The 16,337-nt window shown below is 45.3% G+C and overlaps 1 protein-coding gene across 6 annotated transcripts in view; it reads left to right on the top strand.

Moving 5' to 3' along the window:
- The window catches only part of IL1RAP (interleukin 1 receptor accessory protein), a 102,465-nt gene that overhangs the window by 61,829 nt on the left and 24,299 nt on the right, over positions 1–16,337 (top strand). For all 6 annotated transcript variants that reach the window (XM_081007479.1, XM_081007481.1, XM_081007482.1 and 3 more), the window contains 4 exons: positions 35–164; positions 4,600–4,748; positions 7,045–7,194; positions 15,091–15,234. In XM_081007479.1, coding sequence (XP_080863605.1) covers positions 35–164; positions 4,600–4,748; positions 7,045–7,194; positions 15,091–15,234 — 573 coding nt within the window. The remainder of the gene's footprint in view (positions 1–34; positions 165–4,599; positions 4,749–7,044; positions 7,195–15,090; positions 15,235–16,337) is intronic.

The raw sequence follows: 16,337 nt of genomic DNA, 5'->3' as shown, positions 1-16,337 counted from the left end.
TGAACACGGTTGTTCTTAACCTTGTGTGTGCCAGGAGAAGCACTGGAGATCCGTTGCGAGGTCCAGTTCATGTTCCTGAAGGACTCTCCGCAAGAGGTCTGGTGGATGGTGGACGGGAAGAGCCCAGAGGACGTCACTGACCTGAAGTTCAACATCACACTGATGTGAGCGCAAAGGATTTCCCCGTTGTCTGAAACGGGGAGACAGTTTAGTCCAGGGCGAAGGGGGAGATGGAAATCCTTAGCAGGGGCTGCAGGAAGCACAATGGAGATGTCTGTATGGTGGGTAGTGGTGGGGGGGGGGGCTTGGGCAAATATCAGTGACTTGCTATAAAAGAGGGGCTGTATAGGAAGACCTTCCCTTTCCCTCAGCTGCATCTTAAAGACCTCACTCCTTTCTGTGCTTGTGTGTGTGTCTTGCTATTTAATTGTATTTATTACTAATATTAATTATATTTATATACTGCCCTATACCCGCAGGCCTCAGGGCAGTTCACAGGATAAAATCAGAATATAAAACCATTATCAAAATAAAAGCAGCAGCAACCCTGTTGTTGTTGTTTAGTCGTTTAGTCGTGTCTGCCTCTTCGTGACCCCCTGGACCAGAGCACACCAGGCACTCCTGTCTTCCACTGCCTCCCGCAGTTTGGTCAAACTCATGCTGGTAGCTTCGAGAACACTGTCCCACCATCTCGTCCTCTGTCGTCCCCTTCTCCTTGTGCCCTCCATCTTTCCCAACATCAGGGTCTTTTCCAGGGAGTCTTCTCTTCTCATGAGGTGGCCAAAGTCTTGGAGCCTCAGCTTCAGGATCTGTCCTTCCAGTGAGCACTCAGGGCTGATTTCCTTCAGAATGGAGAGGTTTGATCTTCTAGCAGCAACCCAGTGACCCCTTTTTGTTCCCGTTTGAGAAAATCCTAAGAAATTGATTGCTGGGTGGGGTGAAAATCTCCATGGATAAATATGAAGTTCCCATAGACAGAGTCTGATTACAGGTCCGTCTGTTTGTTTGTTTGTTTGTTTGTTTGTTTGTTTGTTTCATTTATATCCCACCCTTTTCTCAGCCCCCCCCCTGCAATTCACACTACTCTGAATTTTGTGATGCAGTAGGCCGACTAGAAATAGATCTACAAATGTGTTTGTTAGGAGGGAAAGTGTGAGCATAAACATGTATAGGTAAGCGAATGCACCATGCCAATAATACTGCTAATAATAATAATAATAATAATAATAATAATAATATACTGCTGCTGATGATGATGATGTTTGGAGCAATGTCCATGAAAATGCATCGAACTTTAGTAAGGTCTATTTTTTAAAAAATAATGCAAAAGAATTGCAAGCCAACGTGAAGATGTAAGGAACAGAATCTAAGAATGGAAGAAGAGGAATGAAAATAGATTCCTGTCCATCCCTATGTGCAGTGAAAAACCCACATGTGTGATCGTCACATCTGGTGATTCCCATCTGGAGTTGCAGATTAATTTTAGTGTGAGCCTTTTCCTGTTCTTTCTCCTTTCAAAAGGCGGAGAGAAATTCTCAGAAAGTCACAATTACAGCGTATGCAAAGAACATAACAAGCATGAGAACATAAGGAGAGTCCTTCTGGATCAGACCCATGGCCCATCTAGTCCCGGTCTGAATAGACACCCCCAGTGGGAACCCCCCCCCCAAACAGGATTCAGGCCCCAGAGCCCTCTCCCCTCCTGAGGTTTCCGGAAACTTGGATTCAGAAGTGTTGCTGCTTGCGACTGTAAAGGCAGAGCAGAGCCACCTTGGCTACTTGCCACCCATAACTCCTCTCCTCCTCCATGAATTTGTTTCATCCTCTTTTAAAGCCATCCAAATTGGCGGCCACCGCTTTCTCCGGTGGGAGGGAGTTCCACAGATTAACCATGCACTGCATGGAGAAAGGCTGGTGTTTCTCTGGAAAGGGCTCTTGTGCCGGGTTTCCTGCTTGCAGCTTCCTACTGGGGCATCTTCGTGGCCCCCCTGGGAACAGGATGCTGGGCCAGATGGTCCCCCTTGTTGGAAAATGCCCTCGGGTGCCTGCAAGCCGCCGGAACTCTGAGCATCCTCCGGGATACGCAGCTCTGGAAAAAGCATCTCCCTTCTCTTCCGGTGCGCTTCTAGTGACATACATCATAATGATATGTGCACACTAAGCTTCTGGCAGAACACAGCAAGAAGCGTGAGACATTGCAGAGCTAATCTACTATTTATTTATTTATACACTATGTACAGACAAAAGCAAAAGTACAGAGCCAGTGTGGTGTAGTGGTTAAGAGCGTAATCTGGTGAACCGGGTTCGCGTCTCCGCTCCTCCACCTGCAGCTGCTGGGTGACCTTGGGCCAGTCACACTTCTCTGAAGTCTCTCAGCCTTACTCACCTCACAGAGCGTTTGTTGTGGGGGAGGAAGGGAAAGGAGAATGTTAGCTGCTTTGAGACTCCTTCGGGTAGTGATAAAGCGGGATATCAAATCCAAACTCCCCTTCTTCTTCTTCTTCTTCTTCTTCTTCTTCTTCTTCTTCTTCTTCTTTTTCTTCTTCTAGCTTCCATTCTCTCCAGCTCCGAGAGAACAACAGGCACAAGTACTGTATTTTTCACTCCATAAGATGCCCTTTTCCCCTCCTAAAAAGTAAGGGGAAATGTGTGTGCATCTTATGGCCTGACTCTGTGTGGAGTCTGTGTGTTATCTACCGTATTTTTCGCTCTATAACACGCACCAGACCATAACACGCACGTAGTTTTTAGAGGAGGAAAACAAGAAAAAAAATATTCTAAATGAAACAGTGGGTGTATGATTTTTGTGGTTCATGCTGTGGCCACAGACATGTGATCTGACAGTGAGTTTGGAGTAGCCCAATGCAAAAATCCTGAGGATCCATGTGGATCCATGCTTTGTAACCACGTTTTTGCACCATTGCAGCCCCAGGCAACAGTGGGTGCGTGATTTTTTTGGTACAGACTGTAGCCATGGACATGTAATGTGATCTGATGGTGAATTTGGGGTGACCCAATGCAAAAATCCTGAGGATCCATGTGGATCCGTGCTTTGTCACCACGTTTTAAATGGGGAGGGAAGGAAAGCAAAAGCCCCCCCCCCAAGCCAGACAGGATATACGAAGTATGATTTCTTTTTTATTTACGGTATTTCTTTTTTGGCCACCTCTGTCACTGCAACCTTTGCTCTGTGCTTGCACACTTTTGGGCAATAGGGCATGTAACACACTTTTTTTCATCTGCCAAGATGTAGAAAATCAATTTTAATGTCCCTATATAAAATGCCTAGTGAAGCAGAAGGGTATTACATCAGCCACTGTATTAAGGCTAAACGTTTGAAGAACAGCTCTCTATGGGGGGGGGGGAGACTAAATTCCATTTTCAATCAATTGTTATTGTGGCAGCAATTATCAGTGTATAGCGCACAATGAAAAAACCTTCTCACGTTATACTTCTTCAAAGAAGAGTATTAGGCTTTTAATGAAGGGGAGAGGAGAGATGCTGTAATCCTCCTGGCTCAGGAGATTCTGATTTACCAGCCGCGTGTAGAAAGTATAGATTAAGATATTTGATATACAGCATATAAATCCAGAGATTTCCATGTCTCACTCTGCAATCCAGCCTGCTGTTACTTACGAGCAGGGAAGCAGGGTTTCTCTTCCAAACAAGCATACTGTCTCCCTCCAGCAGTACATTGCTTGGAGAAGCTGTAATTTGGAGGGGGCCTGGGGGCAGGGCTCTCTGCTTTTGGAAAAGAAATGAGAAACCTACCATTGTAAAGCAAAAGTCCCCCCCCCCAAGCCAGCCCTCTCTCTCTCTCTCTCCCACCTGCATGCTTTTGCTTTTTGGCTGCCTGCGAGTCCCTAGAGCACGGAGAGGAGGAAGTGCACGCAGTGTGACTAGGAAAGAATTAGAAGGAAGGACTGGATCCTTTCCTTAACCCTCTGCTTGCCAGGAGGGCAGGGGATTCCCTGCTCTTTGTTGAGTTTGAGCAAACGCAGCAGCAGAAGCGGGTGGGCAGTAAGACCCTGAGGCAGACTGCAGGAAAGCTTCCGCCTTCCCTCTTCCCTCCGCCCGCCCGCCCGATCTTATTTTTGCTTGATTTTTGCCTATTTTGCCCCTGCGCTCCGGCAAGTCAGCTCCAGGGACCACACATTCGCTCAATAACACGCACAGACATTTCACCTTACTTTTTAGGAGAAAAAATCTGCGTGTTATAGAGCGAAATTTACGGTATGTAGTGATTAGATGGCTGAGTGAGAGCTGTAACCGTCTGCAAGCCAGTGCCTCTTTAGTGTTAGTTTGTAGTAGCTGTTAGAAATGAAAGAAGTTATGCTTCACAGCTTTCTTCCGTGTTGTTCATACTCTGCTGAGTTTGGTGCTCACAATGGACAGTTGTGGGTCCAGGGCACTTAGACCTGCTTTCCAGGAGTGGAAGGTCTCTGGAAGTGCTGTAGTTCACCAAGCCCAGTTAGGGCAGAACTAATTGTTGAGCCCGGTCATTGGCATTGGCTCAAAGGCATACTGACAGTCCCTTGGCATCTCAGAGAGCTTCTGAGCTCAGACCTCTCTTCTTCTTTTCCCTTGGCCTTTCCCCAGGGAGATCCCCTCCAGCCTTGGTGAGTTGACCATTGTGAAGACTCTGGTCGTGCCCAAAGTCACAGAGAGGGACCTGAAGCGAAACTACACCTGCTGCGCGCACAACCTGAAGGGGACTGTTCACCAGGAGGCCATGGTGAAGATGAAAGGTAAGGGCCTTCTTGGTGGTGGCTCCTTCCTAGAGGAGCCAGACAGGCTCCTTCCCTGTTTCCCTCCTTGTTTCCTCTTCCTTCCAGCAAAGACTTTCTTTATCCCATCAGAACTGGCTTTCGACAGCACTGCGCTGTTTTTATGACCTGCATTTTAATAGCTTTGGTGTGTGGTTTTTTAAAAAAATATTGTTTAAATTTTGGGGAGTGGATGCAAAACAAAATAAAATAGCGGTGAAAGGATTGTGGAGGAGATAAAAGTATGATGTAGCATAGATGGGTAACTACACACAACCTAACACAAACCAGTAGAAACATCCACATTCCCAGTCTTGCAGAGAACATGAGAAAAACCAGTAGCTAGCAAACTAGAAAGGCCCATCGCTGAAATCTGAAAAAAGGTGTTTGTTTATTTCTAGCAAGTGAATTGGGGGGGGGGCTAAAATGGGGGTAACAGCACCATGGAAGAAGGGTGGGAAGTCATCCTTTAAATTGTGTCTTAAATTTGATGTTCATTTCTTTTTTAAAAACCTTGAAATTCAATAAAAATTACTTGGCCAAAAAAGAATTCCCTTAGAGCAGTGGTGTCCAAACTTTTTTCAAAGAGGGCCAGATTTGATGAAGTGAAGGGCCGTGAGGGCCGGCCAAAGTTGTTAGCCTTTTTTTAGGATTGAAGTTGTTGTGGTTTCGGGGGGGATTTTACCCAGGAAATGAACTGCCACATGGGCTGGATTAAACTGACCGGCGGGCCGGATTAGAACCCCGAAACTTTGCCTGCCTTAGAGTCTAGAAAAATGCAACCTGTGTAGCTGATAGAATTAGTACGACTCATGCAACATGTTGGCGACTAATATACACACAATAATTACCAAAATAATTATACGTTCTTTATCAATCTTCTGAGAAAAATACAAGACCTTGTGCAAAGCCACAGAGAATCCATTGAAACCAGACATTATACAGGTGAAGCTCGGAAAATTAGAATATCGTGGAAAAGTTCATTTATTTCAGCAATTCAACTTAAAAGGTGAAACTAATATATGAGATAGACTCATATCTCGCAAAGCGAGAGATGTCAAGACCAACACCAGCTGATGACATGGCTCCCCAAATCAACACAGACTGTGGAAACTTCACGTTGGACTTCCAGCATCTGGCATTGTGTGCCTCCCCGTTCTTCCTCCAGACTCTGGGTCCTTGGTTTCCAAATGAGATGCAAAAGCTGCTCTTATCAGAAAAGAGATTTGGGGAGCCATGTCATCAGCTGGTGTTGGTCCACTGTGCTTCCTTGAGTCCAGGGTCAACACAGCTGTCTACCAGGAGATTTTGGAGCACTTCATGCTTCCTTCCACAGACGAGCTTTATGGGGATGCTGACTTCATTTTCCAGCAGGATTTGGCACCTGCCCACACTGCCCAAAGTACCAAAACCTGGTTCAGTGCCCATGGGATCACTGTGCTTGATTGGCCAGCGAACTCGCCTGACCTGAACCCCATAGAGAATCTATGGGGCATTGCCAAGAGAAAGATGAGATACATGAGACCGAGCAATGCAGAAGAGCTGAAGGCTGCTATTGAAGCATCCTGGTCCAGCAGCGTAGCGTGGGTTGTCAGCACCCGGGGCAAGGCAAGTAATTTGCGCCCCCTGATGCAAAAAGGGCCCAAACCAAGTACTGAGTACATATGCATGCTTCTGCTTCTCAGAGGTCCAATATTGCTCTATTTGGAATCCTTGTTTTGCTGATTTCATTTAATATTCTAATTTTCTGAGATTGTTAATTTCGGGTTTTCATCAGCTGCACCCCATAATCATCGCAATTATAACAAATAAAGGCTTGATATATCTCACTTTGCATGTCATGAGTCTATCTCATATATTAGTTTCACCTTTTAAGTTGAATTACTGAAATAAATGAACTTTCCCATGATATTCTAATTTTCCGAGTTTCACCTGTAAGTTCATCTTAGGTTGGATAGTTCGTAAGTCTCTGTGGCTTTGCAGAAGGTTTTGCTTTTTTCTCAGAAGATTGATAAAGAATGTATAATTATTTTGGTAAATATTGTGTGTATATTAGTCGCCAACGTGTTGTACTGCCTTAGAGTCTAGGCTACCTTTTAACAATGCCCCCCCCCCCCGTATTTATTTTGTCACTTTGTTTTATATAAGCCTCCTTGAGTCGTGGTTTGGGGAAAGGGTGGGCTAGATGTAAATCTAATGATGATTAATGATGATGGTGATGGTGATGATAATCCACGGTGAATGCCCCCCTCCTTTCCTCTTCCCTTGACCCCCCCAGTCCCTGTGCCCAGGTACACGGTGGAGCTGGTCTGCGGCTTGGGAGCCACCATCATCCTGGTGGTTCTCCTGACCCTCGTCTACCATTTCTACTGGCTGGAAATGGTCCTCTTCTACCGGGCTCATTTTGGGACGGACGAAACCATCTTAGGTAAGGGGCGTTGCTGGAAGTGTTCATTTGTTGTTGTTTTTAAATACATTTTTCTTACATTTTTCAATTTAAGATTCAAAACATTTATCGTACGTAAGAAAATACAATAAAACAAAACTCCCCCCAGCCCATGACTTCCCTCAACTTCCCCTTCTGGTTTTTTAGCTATTTGCTACTTCTGCTTCATTTTGTCTTATTTTCCATCTTTTAGCTGAAAGCTCTTATATTCTTAACATTTTTAGACCAAATTTTCCATATTGTTGTTTCTTAACCTTTTGTATTCTTCATTGTAAGTGTTTACTCAGACCCTACTAATGAGTCCATTTCCTTACAATACTTCTGTAAATACAGCATAAATGATTCCCAGTCTTTATATAAGTATTGTCTATGTCTCTGAGTCTTCTGGTGAATTTCGCCATTTCTGCGTATTCCATGAATTTGACTTGCCATTCTTCTTTCGTTGGTATCTTGTCGTCTTTCCATTTGGGGGCTAGTAGACTCCTAGCCGCTGTTGGAAACCCAGCCAGATGGGCAGGGTATGAATAATAAATTATTATTATTATTATTATTATTATTACATACATGAATAACTTCCTCCACTCTTTTGGCACTGTCCTATAATACCTAACAAAAAGCTTCTGGTTATTTTTAAACAAAAGTTATTTTAAACATCCTTTTCAATTCATTATATATCATTTCCCAATAGTTTTTGATTACATTACACCCCACATGATAAAACATACCTTCTTTCTCTTTACACTTCCAGCACTTATTAGAACTTGTTCTGAACAGTTTTGCAAATTTAACAGGAGTCATATACATCGTTTTCATATACTTCTCTTTCAGAGTTATGCAATTGGTAAATTTTAAATCCACTTTCCAGGTGTTTGTTTTTAACCAGTTGCATCCCTTGCACCATTTATTGCCCGCTCTAGACTTTGCTTGCCTTGCTTCTGTGTTCGGTCCACCGCTTATTTTTTCCAGGTGGGGTAACTCTGTGATTTGCCTACATCCCCCCCTCCACTCGCTTCCTTTGGGCACCAGGGAAAAAAGTCACCCCCTGATACATTTCCTTTAGGGAGGAACAAATGGCTCCTGTTTGGTCTCACGATTCTCCCACACCTGGGCTCCGTTTTGCCTTCCACTCTACCTGTGCAATGGCGACCTGCTTAGATGGTGGGCAAATTCGCGGAGGAAGAGAGGGCTGTTGATGGCTGGTGGCCGCGATGGCTGCGCTCTACCTCCACAGCCTGAGTGCCAGTTGCTGGAAACCACAGGAGGCAAGAGGCTCTGGTCCTGAATAGGGTAACTGTGCCCCTAAAGGACCAGGTGCACAGCCTGGGTGTCATTCTGGACTCACAGCTGTCCATGGAGGTGCAGGTTAACTCTGTGTCCAGGGCAGCTGTCTACCAGCTCCGTCTGGTACGCAGGATGAGACCCTCCCTGCCCGCGGACTGTTGCCAGAGTGGTGCATGCTCCAGTTATCTCCTGCTTGGACTACTGCAATGCGCTCTACTGGGGCTACCTTTGAAGGTGACCCGAAAACTACAACTAATCCAGAACGCGGCAGCTAGACTGGTGACTGGGGGCGGCCGCCGAGACCACATAACACCGGTCTTGAAAGACCTACATTGGCTCCCAGTACATTTCCGAGCACAATTCAAAGTGTTGGTGCTGACCTTTAAAGCCCTAAATGGCCTCGGTCCTCTAAATCTGAAGGAGCGTCTCCACCCCCATCGTCCAGCCCGGACACTGAGGTCCAGCTCCAAGGGCCTTCCGGCAGTTCCCTTGCTGTGAGAAGCCAAGTTACAGGGAACCCGGCAGAGGGCCTCCTCGGTAGTGGCACCCTCCCACCAGATATCAAAGAGAAAAACAGCTACCAGACTTTTAGAAGGCATCTGAAAGCAGCCTAATGTTTAATAGGTTATTGTATTTTAGTGTTTTGTTGGAAGCCGCCCAGAGTGGCTGAGAAACCCAGCCAGATGGGCGGGGTATAAATAATAAATTATCGTTGTTGTTGTTGTTGTTGTTGTTGTTGTTGTTGTTATTTTCGAATCCTGCTTGAAGGTTTCCCGTTGGGGCATCTGGTTGCCCACTGTGAGAACAGGATGTTGGACTCAATGGGCCACTGGCCTCATTCAGCAGCTGTATCCAGGCTACTCTTGTCAGGCTTCTGGGGAGCGGCTTCCTCTCTCCCTTTGCCCGTGGATAAGCAGAACAAAGCAAAAATAGTCCCTTACCATTTAAAGAGATTTTAATGACCACAGCGAAAGAACAGAGAGTCCATTCTCAAAGTAAAGGTGCTCCCAATTAAGTTTTACAGCCACTTCCCTCCAAGTCAGCCTTCTCACTTCTTTGCCTTGCAACCTGATCTCACAACCACTTTGCTTTCTGGGCTGCCACCTTATCTGCTCTCCTTGACTTTGGGCTGATCGGATGGATGATTTCTAGTTCTTCTTCTCCCAGCTGTTCACCACCCAGTTCTTCCCAACTTCGGTCTTCTGAACTACGTCCCTCTGTGAACCACTGTTCCAAATCTATACAGTGGTACCTTGGTTCTCAAACTTAATCCGTTCCAGAATTGCGTTCCAAAACCAAGGCGCGCTTTACCATAGAAAGTAATGCAAAATGGATTAATCCGTTCCAGAGTTTTAAAAACAACCCCTAAAACGCAATTTAACATGAATTTTACTCTCTAACAAGACCATTGATCCATAAAATGAAAGCAATGAACAATGTACAGTCATACCTCACGTTACGTTTGCTTCAGGTTGTGCATTTTCAGGTTGCATCCTGCGGCGACCCAGAAGTACCGGAAAGGGTTACTTCCGGGTTTCACCGCTCGCGCATGCACAGACACGCAAAATGATGTCATGCGCAAAAGCGGTGAATCGCAACCCGTGTGTGTGCAGATGCGGGTTGTGTTCTTTTCAGATTGTGAACGGGCCTCCAGAATGGATCCCGTTCGCAACCAGAGGTACCACTGTACTGCAGTCACACAATCAATCAGTCGGTAGCTGAACTGGGTTCCACACAGTCACAAAAACAAGAAAAACGCAAAATAAATAGCAAAAACAGATAGTGTAACACTCAAATCGGAAGCGTAACACTCAAAATGGAGCACATTCGACTTCTGAAAAAAGTTCACAAACTGAAACACTGACTTCCGGGTTTGCAGTGTTTGAGTTCCAAGTTGTTTGAGTGCCGAGGCATTTGAGAACCAAGGTACCACTGTACTGTCCCACTGCTCCTGGGAAAGTTCAGGATCCTGATGGGGGGGCGGGAGGCTCCCACCATTCCTCCCCACATGGTCCCTGACAACTCTGAACTCAGAGCTCCCGAAGTGCTTCATAGATGCAGAGTCTTATTTTTCTAAGTCTTTTAATGGTTAAATGTTGCTGCTGATTATTATTATTATTTTGCAATGTTTATTGGACATTAAATTGCTATTTTCATTACATTGTTTTGTAGCATTGTTGCATGCCTCTTGAAGTATTTTGTGAAGCATTTCATTAATCGCGGTAATTTCCCCCCAGTGGCAGAAACGCAACTGCAACATTAAAGCCTTCAATCTGTACAGAGCCTAATAAGCCCATTAAATACGTGTGTGGTTAAATAAATAAATACATTTTAAGCTCACCTTAAGAGTCGCGGCTGAATGTGGCGGATTATGATAATGTCAGAAAGTGCAGAAAGTCTAATTGCTCCTTCGCCTTCCGCCTCTCTGCATTTCCCCCCCATCTCTTGCAAGAGCCAAGGGCTTTCCTCCGGGCTAGAACTTTTGAATTAAAGGCCCATAGGGTTGCCTCTAGCAACCACATAGAGCTAGTCAGCCTTCCCCCTTTGGCGGCCTGAAAGCCTCAGTCCCTCTTTGGAGATGTCCTCTTGCAGATCGGGAATAATAATAATAATAATGGTAAGCAAGCAAGTACAGTTGTAGGGAGCAGGAATGAATAGACAGCTCTCCAAATGGAGAGATGTAGAAAGCAGAGTCCCCCAAGGATCAGGATCGGGGCCTGTGCTTTTTAAATGGTTCATAAACAAGAGAGGCAGCGGTGCGTAGTGGTTAGAGTGTCCGACTTGGACCTGCGGGACCAGGGTTCGAATCACCAACTCACATTCCTTGGTGAAAAAATTGGGTTATAAATGCAACAAGCTAACAGACAGACAAAGAATAAGCAACCTGGAGTTAGCATTGAGCCGTGAGGCAGCCTGGTTTGCCGATGACGCTAAATTCTCTCTCTCTCTTTTTTTTTTTTAAAAAATAATAATAATATTTATTAAGAGTTTAAGAATTACAAAACAAAGTAAAAAAGAAAAAGCAAAAATAATCAAAACATTACAGTACGTATAAAAAGAAAAAAAAGAAAGAAATGAAAAAAGACCAAAAAAAACAATACATCCGAACAAAAACAAAAGCAAAAACAATTAAAAAACACCTCCAATATTTCCAAATATTTATCTTTCATTAACTTGTTTCATCGACCTCCTCACACCTCCCTCCTTTGTATTCTAGTTATTAATTATTTCAGCAAATCCTTTCCATCTTTCACTATTTTCTGTCATTTAATTGTCTTAATTTATTTTAACCTTATCTTACCATTAAAACCCTAAAACTTATATATACTTAACTCCTTATAACATTTCTACTAAAGCCGTATAATTTCATTCCAACAATTTTTCTAACACTCATTAATTTAACAATATTTCTCTAAATAAATTTTTAAAACTTTTTTCCAATCTTCTTCCACCATCTCTTCTCCCTGGACTCGGATTCTGTCAGTCCTTTCTATCAATTCCATATGGTCCATCAACCTGGTGATCTTCTATCCGAGGCTCTTAACTCTTTTCCATGTCCCTTCTGCAGGTCTTCTTCATATCTATACATGTGCTTCACTTTGTCTTCTGCTGATCTTGTTCTTAGTTTCCTTCCTTTGGCAGTGAGGAGTAGATCTCGGGGAGACTCCAACCTAACAATGTCATTATTCCTTCTCGACAGGTCAGCCCATTCTCCATAGTCCAAACGATATTTCAGAGCGTGTTTAAAAGTCCCTCCAAAGCTAAAGGCCCCCACAACTCCAATCTCCCCCTGACCCAAATCCAGGTCCCAAACCTGCATAAGGGGATCTATCCAACTTTCCTTCTCCAATCCAAGCGGGACTCCATCCCTCCAAATCTGGCTTTCTCTGGATTTAATCATAAAGGGCAACAGCTTATGTTCATCAAATTGCCTCTGTAAGGCCGAGGCTCTATCCACTTGAATTACTTGAGGTTCAACAACAACTTTCTCCTTCTTCTTCTCCACAGCTTGCAATGTCACAGCAGGTTCCTGAATCAAATCCTGAGTTATTTCTGTATAGGTATTCACTTTTAGTCCCAACTCAGTCATTTTTTGTCCCATATTGTCAATTTTAGTAATCATCACATCCGTCTTCTTATGAAGCTGTTCCAATAAAGCACTTGTCTTGCAAAATGCAGTCACTAGAGCTTCTTCTGTCAACATTCTTGTCCAAGGTCAATCTCTGTTTCTCACGGTCTTTAATCTCTACAGCTGGAAAATTCCCCAGCTCCACTCCTGCAACAGTTTCAAAAACTCCCTCTAGAGGAAACAATTTCTATTTGTATCCTTCCTTTTAAACCCAGATCCAGCAAAAAGTTAGATCAATTTTCAGTTACATTTGCTCCTTTTCAAGTGCAAAAGGAAACAATGGAAACAATATATTTCTCTTATTTAGCTATCTGTCAACATACGTTATTCACAGTCAATGAATTTTCCCAAAAAGTCGATCTTACTGACAGCCCGTTCCCAGGTTCAAGACCGTGGTAATTTATCTTCCTTCACTCTCTCTCCTGCAGTCTTAGGCAGTCTAAAATTTCCCCCCTCTTCTCCTGCTTCCAAGGGGGGTTTAGTAGTTTTAACCGATGGAGATTTAATCCTTTACAAAAGGCTTTCCAGACTTTAGTTTGCAACGTCTTTGCTTCAATCTATTTACAAAAGGGGAAGGCGGACTTCCTGTTTGAAACCTTCCCGTTTCGATGCCAAATTACGATGTTTAAAGATCCAATTTTCCGTTCTACTCACGGGTAGTTGTTTAAAATCCAATTGTCCACAGGAAAAAGTCAGCGCTCTCTGGCAACAGCAATGCGGCTTCACTCCGTGAAAGAAGCAGTCGATTCAAAGCACCGCACCACTCACCCCACGTCGCTCCGGAACCCCGAAACCGGGTTTCCCCGCGAGTAGGGGAGGCGCAAAAGGTGCCAGCCGAATCCCACGTCCACAGGCTTCTCCCGCCTGTCATTCTTGATGGGTCTCCGCCTCGCCGTGGCAGTCCAGACCCTGATTTCCACGGAGCGGATTCCTCCCGATCAGAGGAAATCCGCCATTACCGGAGGCGCTAACCCGGAAGTCCCACATTCCGATGACGCTAAATTCTCCAGGGCCGTTGGAACAAAATGAGATTGAGCTTGAAAAGGAGCAAGGTGGATGGCTTCAAAAGAGGATTGGGCGAATTCATGGAGGGAGGAGAGGGCGGCTGATGGCTCCTGGCTGCAGTGACTCTGCTCTGCCTCTATAGTTGGAGACAGCCATGTTTCTGAATACCAGTTGCTGGAAACCACAGGAGGATAGAGGGCTCTTGGGCTCAGATCCTGCTTGTGGGTTTCCTTTCAGGGACATCTGGTTGTGAGAACAGGACTGTAGATCTCCATTCTTCCTGGACACTGAGGTCCAGCGCCGAGGGCCTTCTGGCGGTTCCCTCCCTGCGAGAAGCCAAGTTACAGGGAACCAGGCAGAGGGCCTTCTCGGTGGTGGCACCCACCCTGTGGAACGCCCTCCCATCAGAAGTCAAGGAAAGAAACTACCAGACTTTTAGAAGACATCTGAAGGCAGCCCTGTTTAGGGAAGCTTTTAATCTTTAATAGGTTATTGTATTTTAGTGTTCTGTTGGAAGCCGCCCAGAGTGGCTGGGGAAACCCAGCCAGATGGGTGGGTATAAATAATAAATAATAAATTATTGTTGTTATTATTATTATTATTATTATTATTTGGCCTGATCCAGCAGCCAGGCTCTTCTGACGTTGCTGTGGAACCTCCAGCTCCAGAGACAGTCTATCTGCATTCCAAGGTTCTTCGGGGGCATTTGGCCCCTGTGGGAACAGGACACTGGTTTAGATGGGGCCCCTTTGGCCTGTTATCCATCAGTAATAATAATAATAATTTATTATTTGTATGCCGCCCATCTGGCTGGGTTACCCCAGCCACTCTGGGCGGCTTCCACAAATACCAAAAATACACTAATATGTCATACATTAAAAACTTCCCTGAACAGGGCTGCCTTAAGATGTCTTCTGAATGTCAGGTAGTTGTTCTTCCCTTTGACATCTGATGGGAGGGCGTTCCACAGTGCGGGCGCCACCACCGAGAAGGCCCTCTGCCTGGTTCCCTGTAGCTTTGCTTCTCATATCGTAATGAGGGAACCGCCAGAAGGCCCTCGGCACTGGACCTCAGTGTCCGGGCAGAATGATGGGGGTGGAGACGCTCCTTCAGGTCTACTGGGCGGAGGCCGTTTAGGGCTTTCAAGGTCAACACCAACACTTTGAATTGTGCTCGGAAACGTACTCTTCTTACGAGGTTCCTTTGAATGAGTTGCAAGCTGAGTGCTTTTCCAGGCTCTGCGTTGGAAGGGAGCAATAGTGTCGAGAGGCAGAAAGCCCCCCTTTTCCTGACTTCTCTGCCCCCGCCCCAGCAGGGCCTTTGCTCTCCTCCTGGCACGGGGGCAGAGGAGCCAGAAGCCAATGTACCCGCAGCTACTCCGAACTAACCAAAGCCTATTCTCCCCCCCCCTTTTTTTTTCTTTTCCTCGTCTGCTCTCTTCCCTCTCCGACTGGGGCCGTCAGACGGGAAAGAGTATGACATTTATGTGTCCTACGCGAGGAACGCCGAGGAGGAAGAGTTTGTGCTGCTGACGTTGAGAGGGGTTCTGGAGAACGAGTTTGGCTACAAGCTGTGCATTTTTGACAGAGACAGCCTCCCCGGGGGAAGTGAGTATCTCTGGAGCGTTCAGAGCAGCCGAGAGCAGCAGGCTTTCTGCTTTCGCACAAACCGCACACCCACAGACACACAGACACACACACACACACACAGCCCTTCGGCAAAGAGAGCAAACCGCCACGCTTAGCAAAGCCAGCTCCGGCAGCCCTTGCGGTTAACGTTGGGTTTGGAAGCAGCTTGCCACAAGTTTCTTAAAGAAGTCCCCACTGTTATTTTTTTGTCTCCCTCTTCAAGGAGGGGGGTATTTTGCTCCCATTCCCAGAACCTTCAGGCCCCTATCATCATCGTCATCATCATTTTTTAATTTGTACACCGTCTTTCTGTCTTACAATACTCAAGGCGGTTTACAAGCTGAAGAAACAAAAAAAGGAACGTCTTATAACAATTTCATGCAAGACAAAAATGTGATAGTACTTTAAAATAGGCAACCTGCATCAAAAAGGTAACATTCAACAATCATTAGAATAGTATTAAGTAATAATAACATATGAAAGTTAAACAGAAATCCACTCAACAGTTACAATAAATAATTTCTAAACTATAATCAATAAAACAATGGCAAGCCACAGTACATAAGATAACACAGTACATAAAATAATTCCTCCCCCTAGGAGGAAGACCCATGAAGAGTGGAATTGTAGGAAGGGACCCCAACGGTCATCTAGTCCAACCCCCTGCAATGTAGGATTCTCATCCAGGACAGATGACCATCCAACCTTTGCTTAAAAACCTGCATGAAAGGAGAGTCCACCACATTCCAGGGGAGTCAGTTTTGCTGCCAAACAGCTTTTATTGTCAGAAAGGTCTTCCTGGTGTTGAGTCGGAATCTCCTTTCTTCTAACTTGAAGCCTTGGGTTCAAGTCCTACCCTCCAGAACAGGAGAAAGCAAGCCTGCTCCATCTTTCACGTGGCAGTCCTTGAGACATTTGAAGATGGCTCTCATGTCTCCTCTCAGTCTCCAATTTTTGAGGCCTGGGGCCTTCTGTCCAGTTTTGGCCAAGCCAGCTGCTCTGTTCGGTTCCTTCATCCTCCTTTCATCTTGGTCAACACAAGGAAACCAGGAAGGGCCTGACGGACAGCCCCGTCCCATCCT

This window comes from Podarcis pityusensis (genome assembly GCF_964106645.2).
Source record: "Podarcis pityusensis genome assembly, chromosome: 5".
Lineage (NCBI taxonomy): Eukaryota > Metazoa > Chordata > Lepidosauria > Squamata > Lacertidae > Podarcis > Podarcis pityusensis.
The sequence above is the reverse complement of the archived record's forward strand: the minus strand, read 5'-3'. Positions and strand labels throughout refer to the sequence as shown.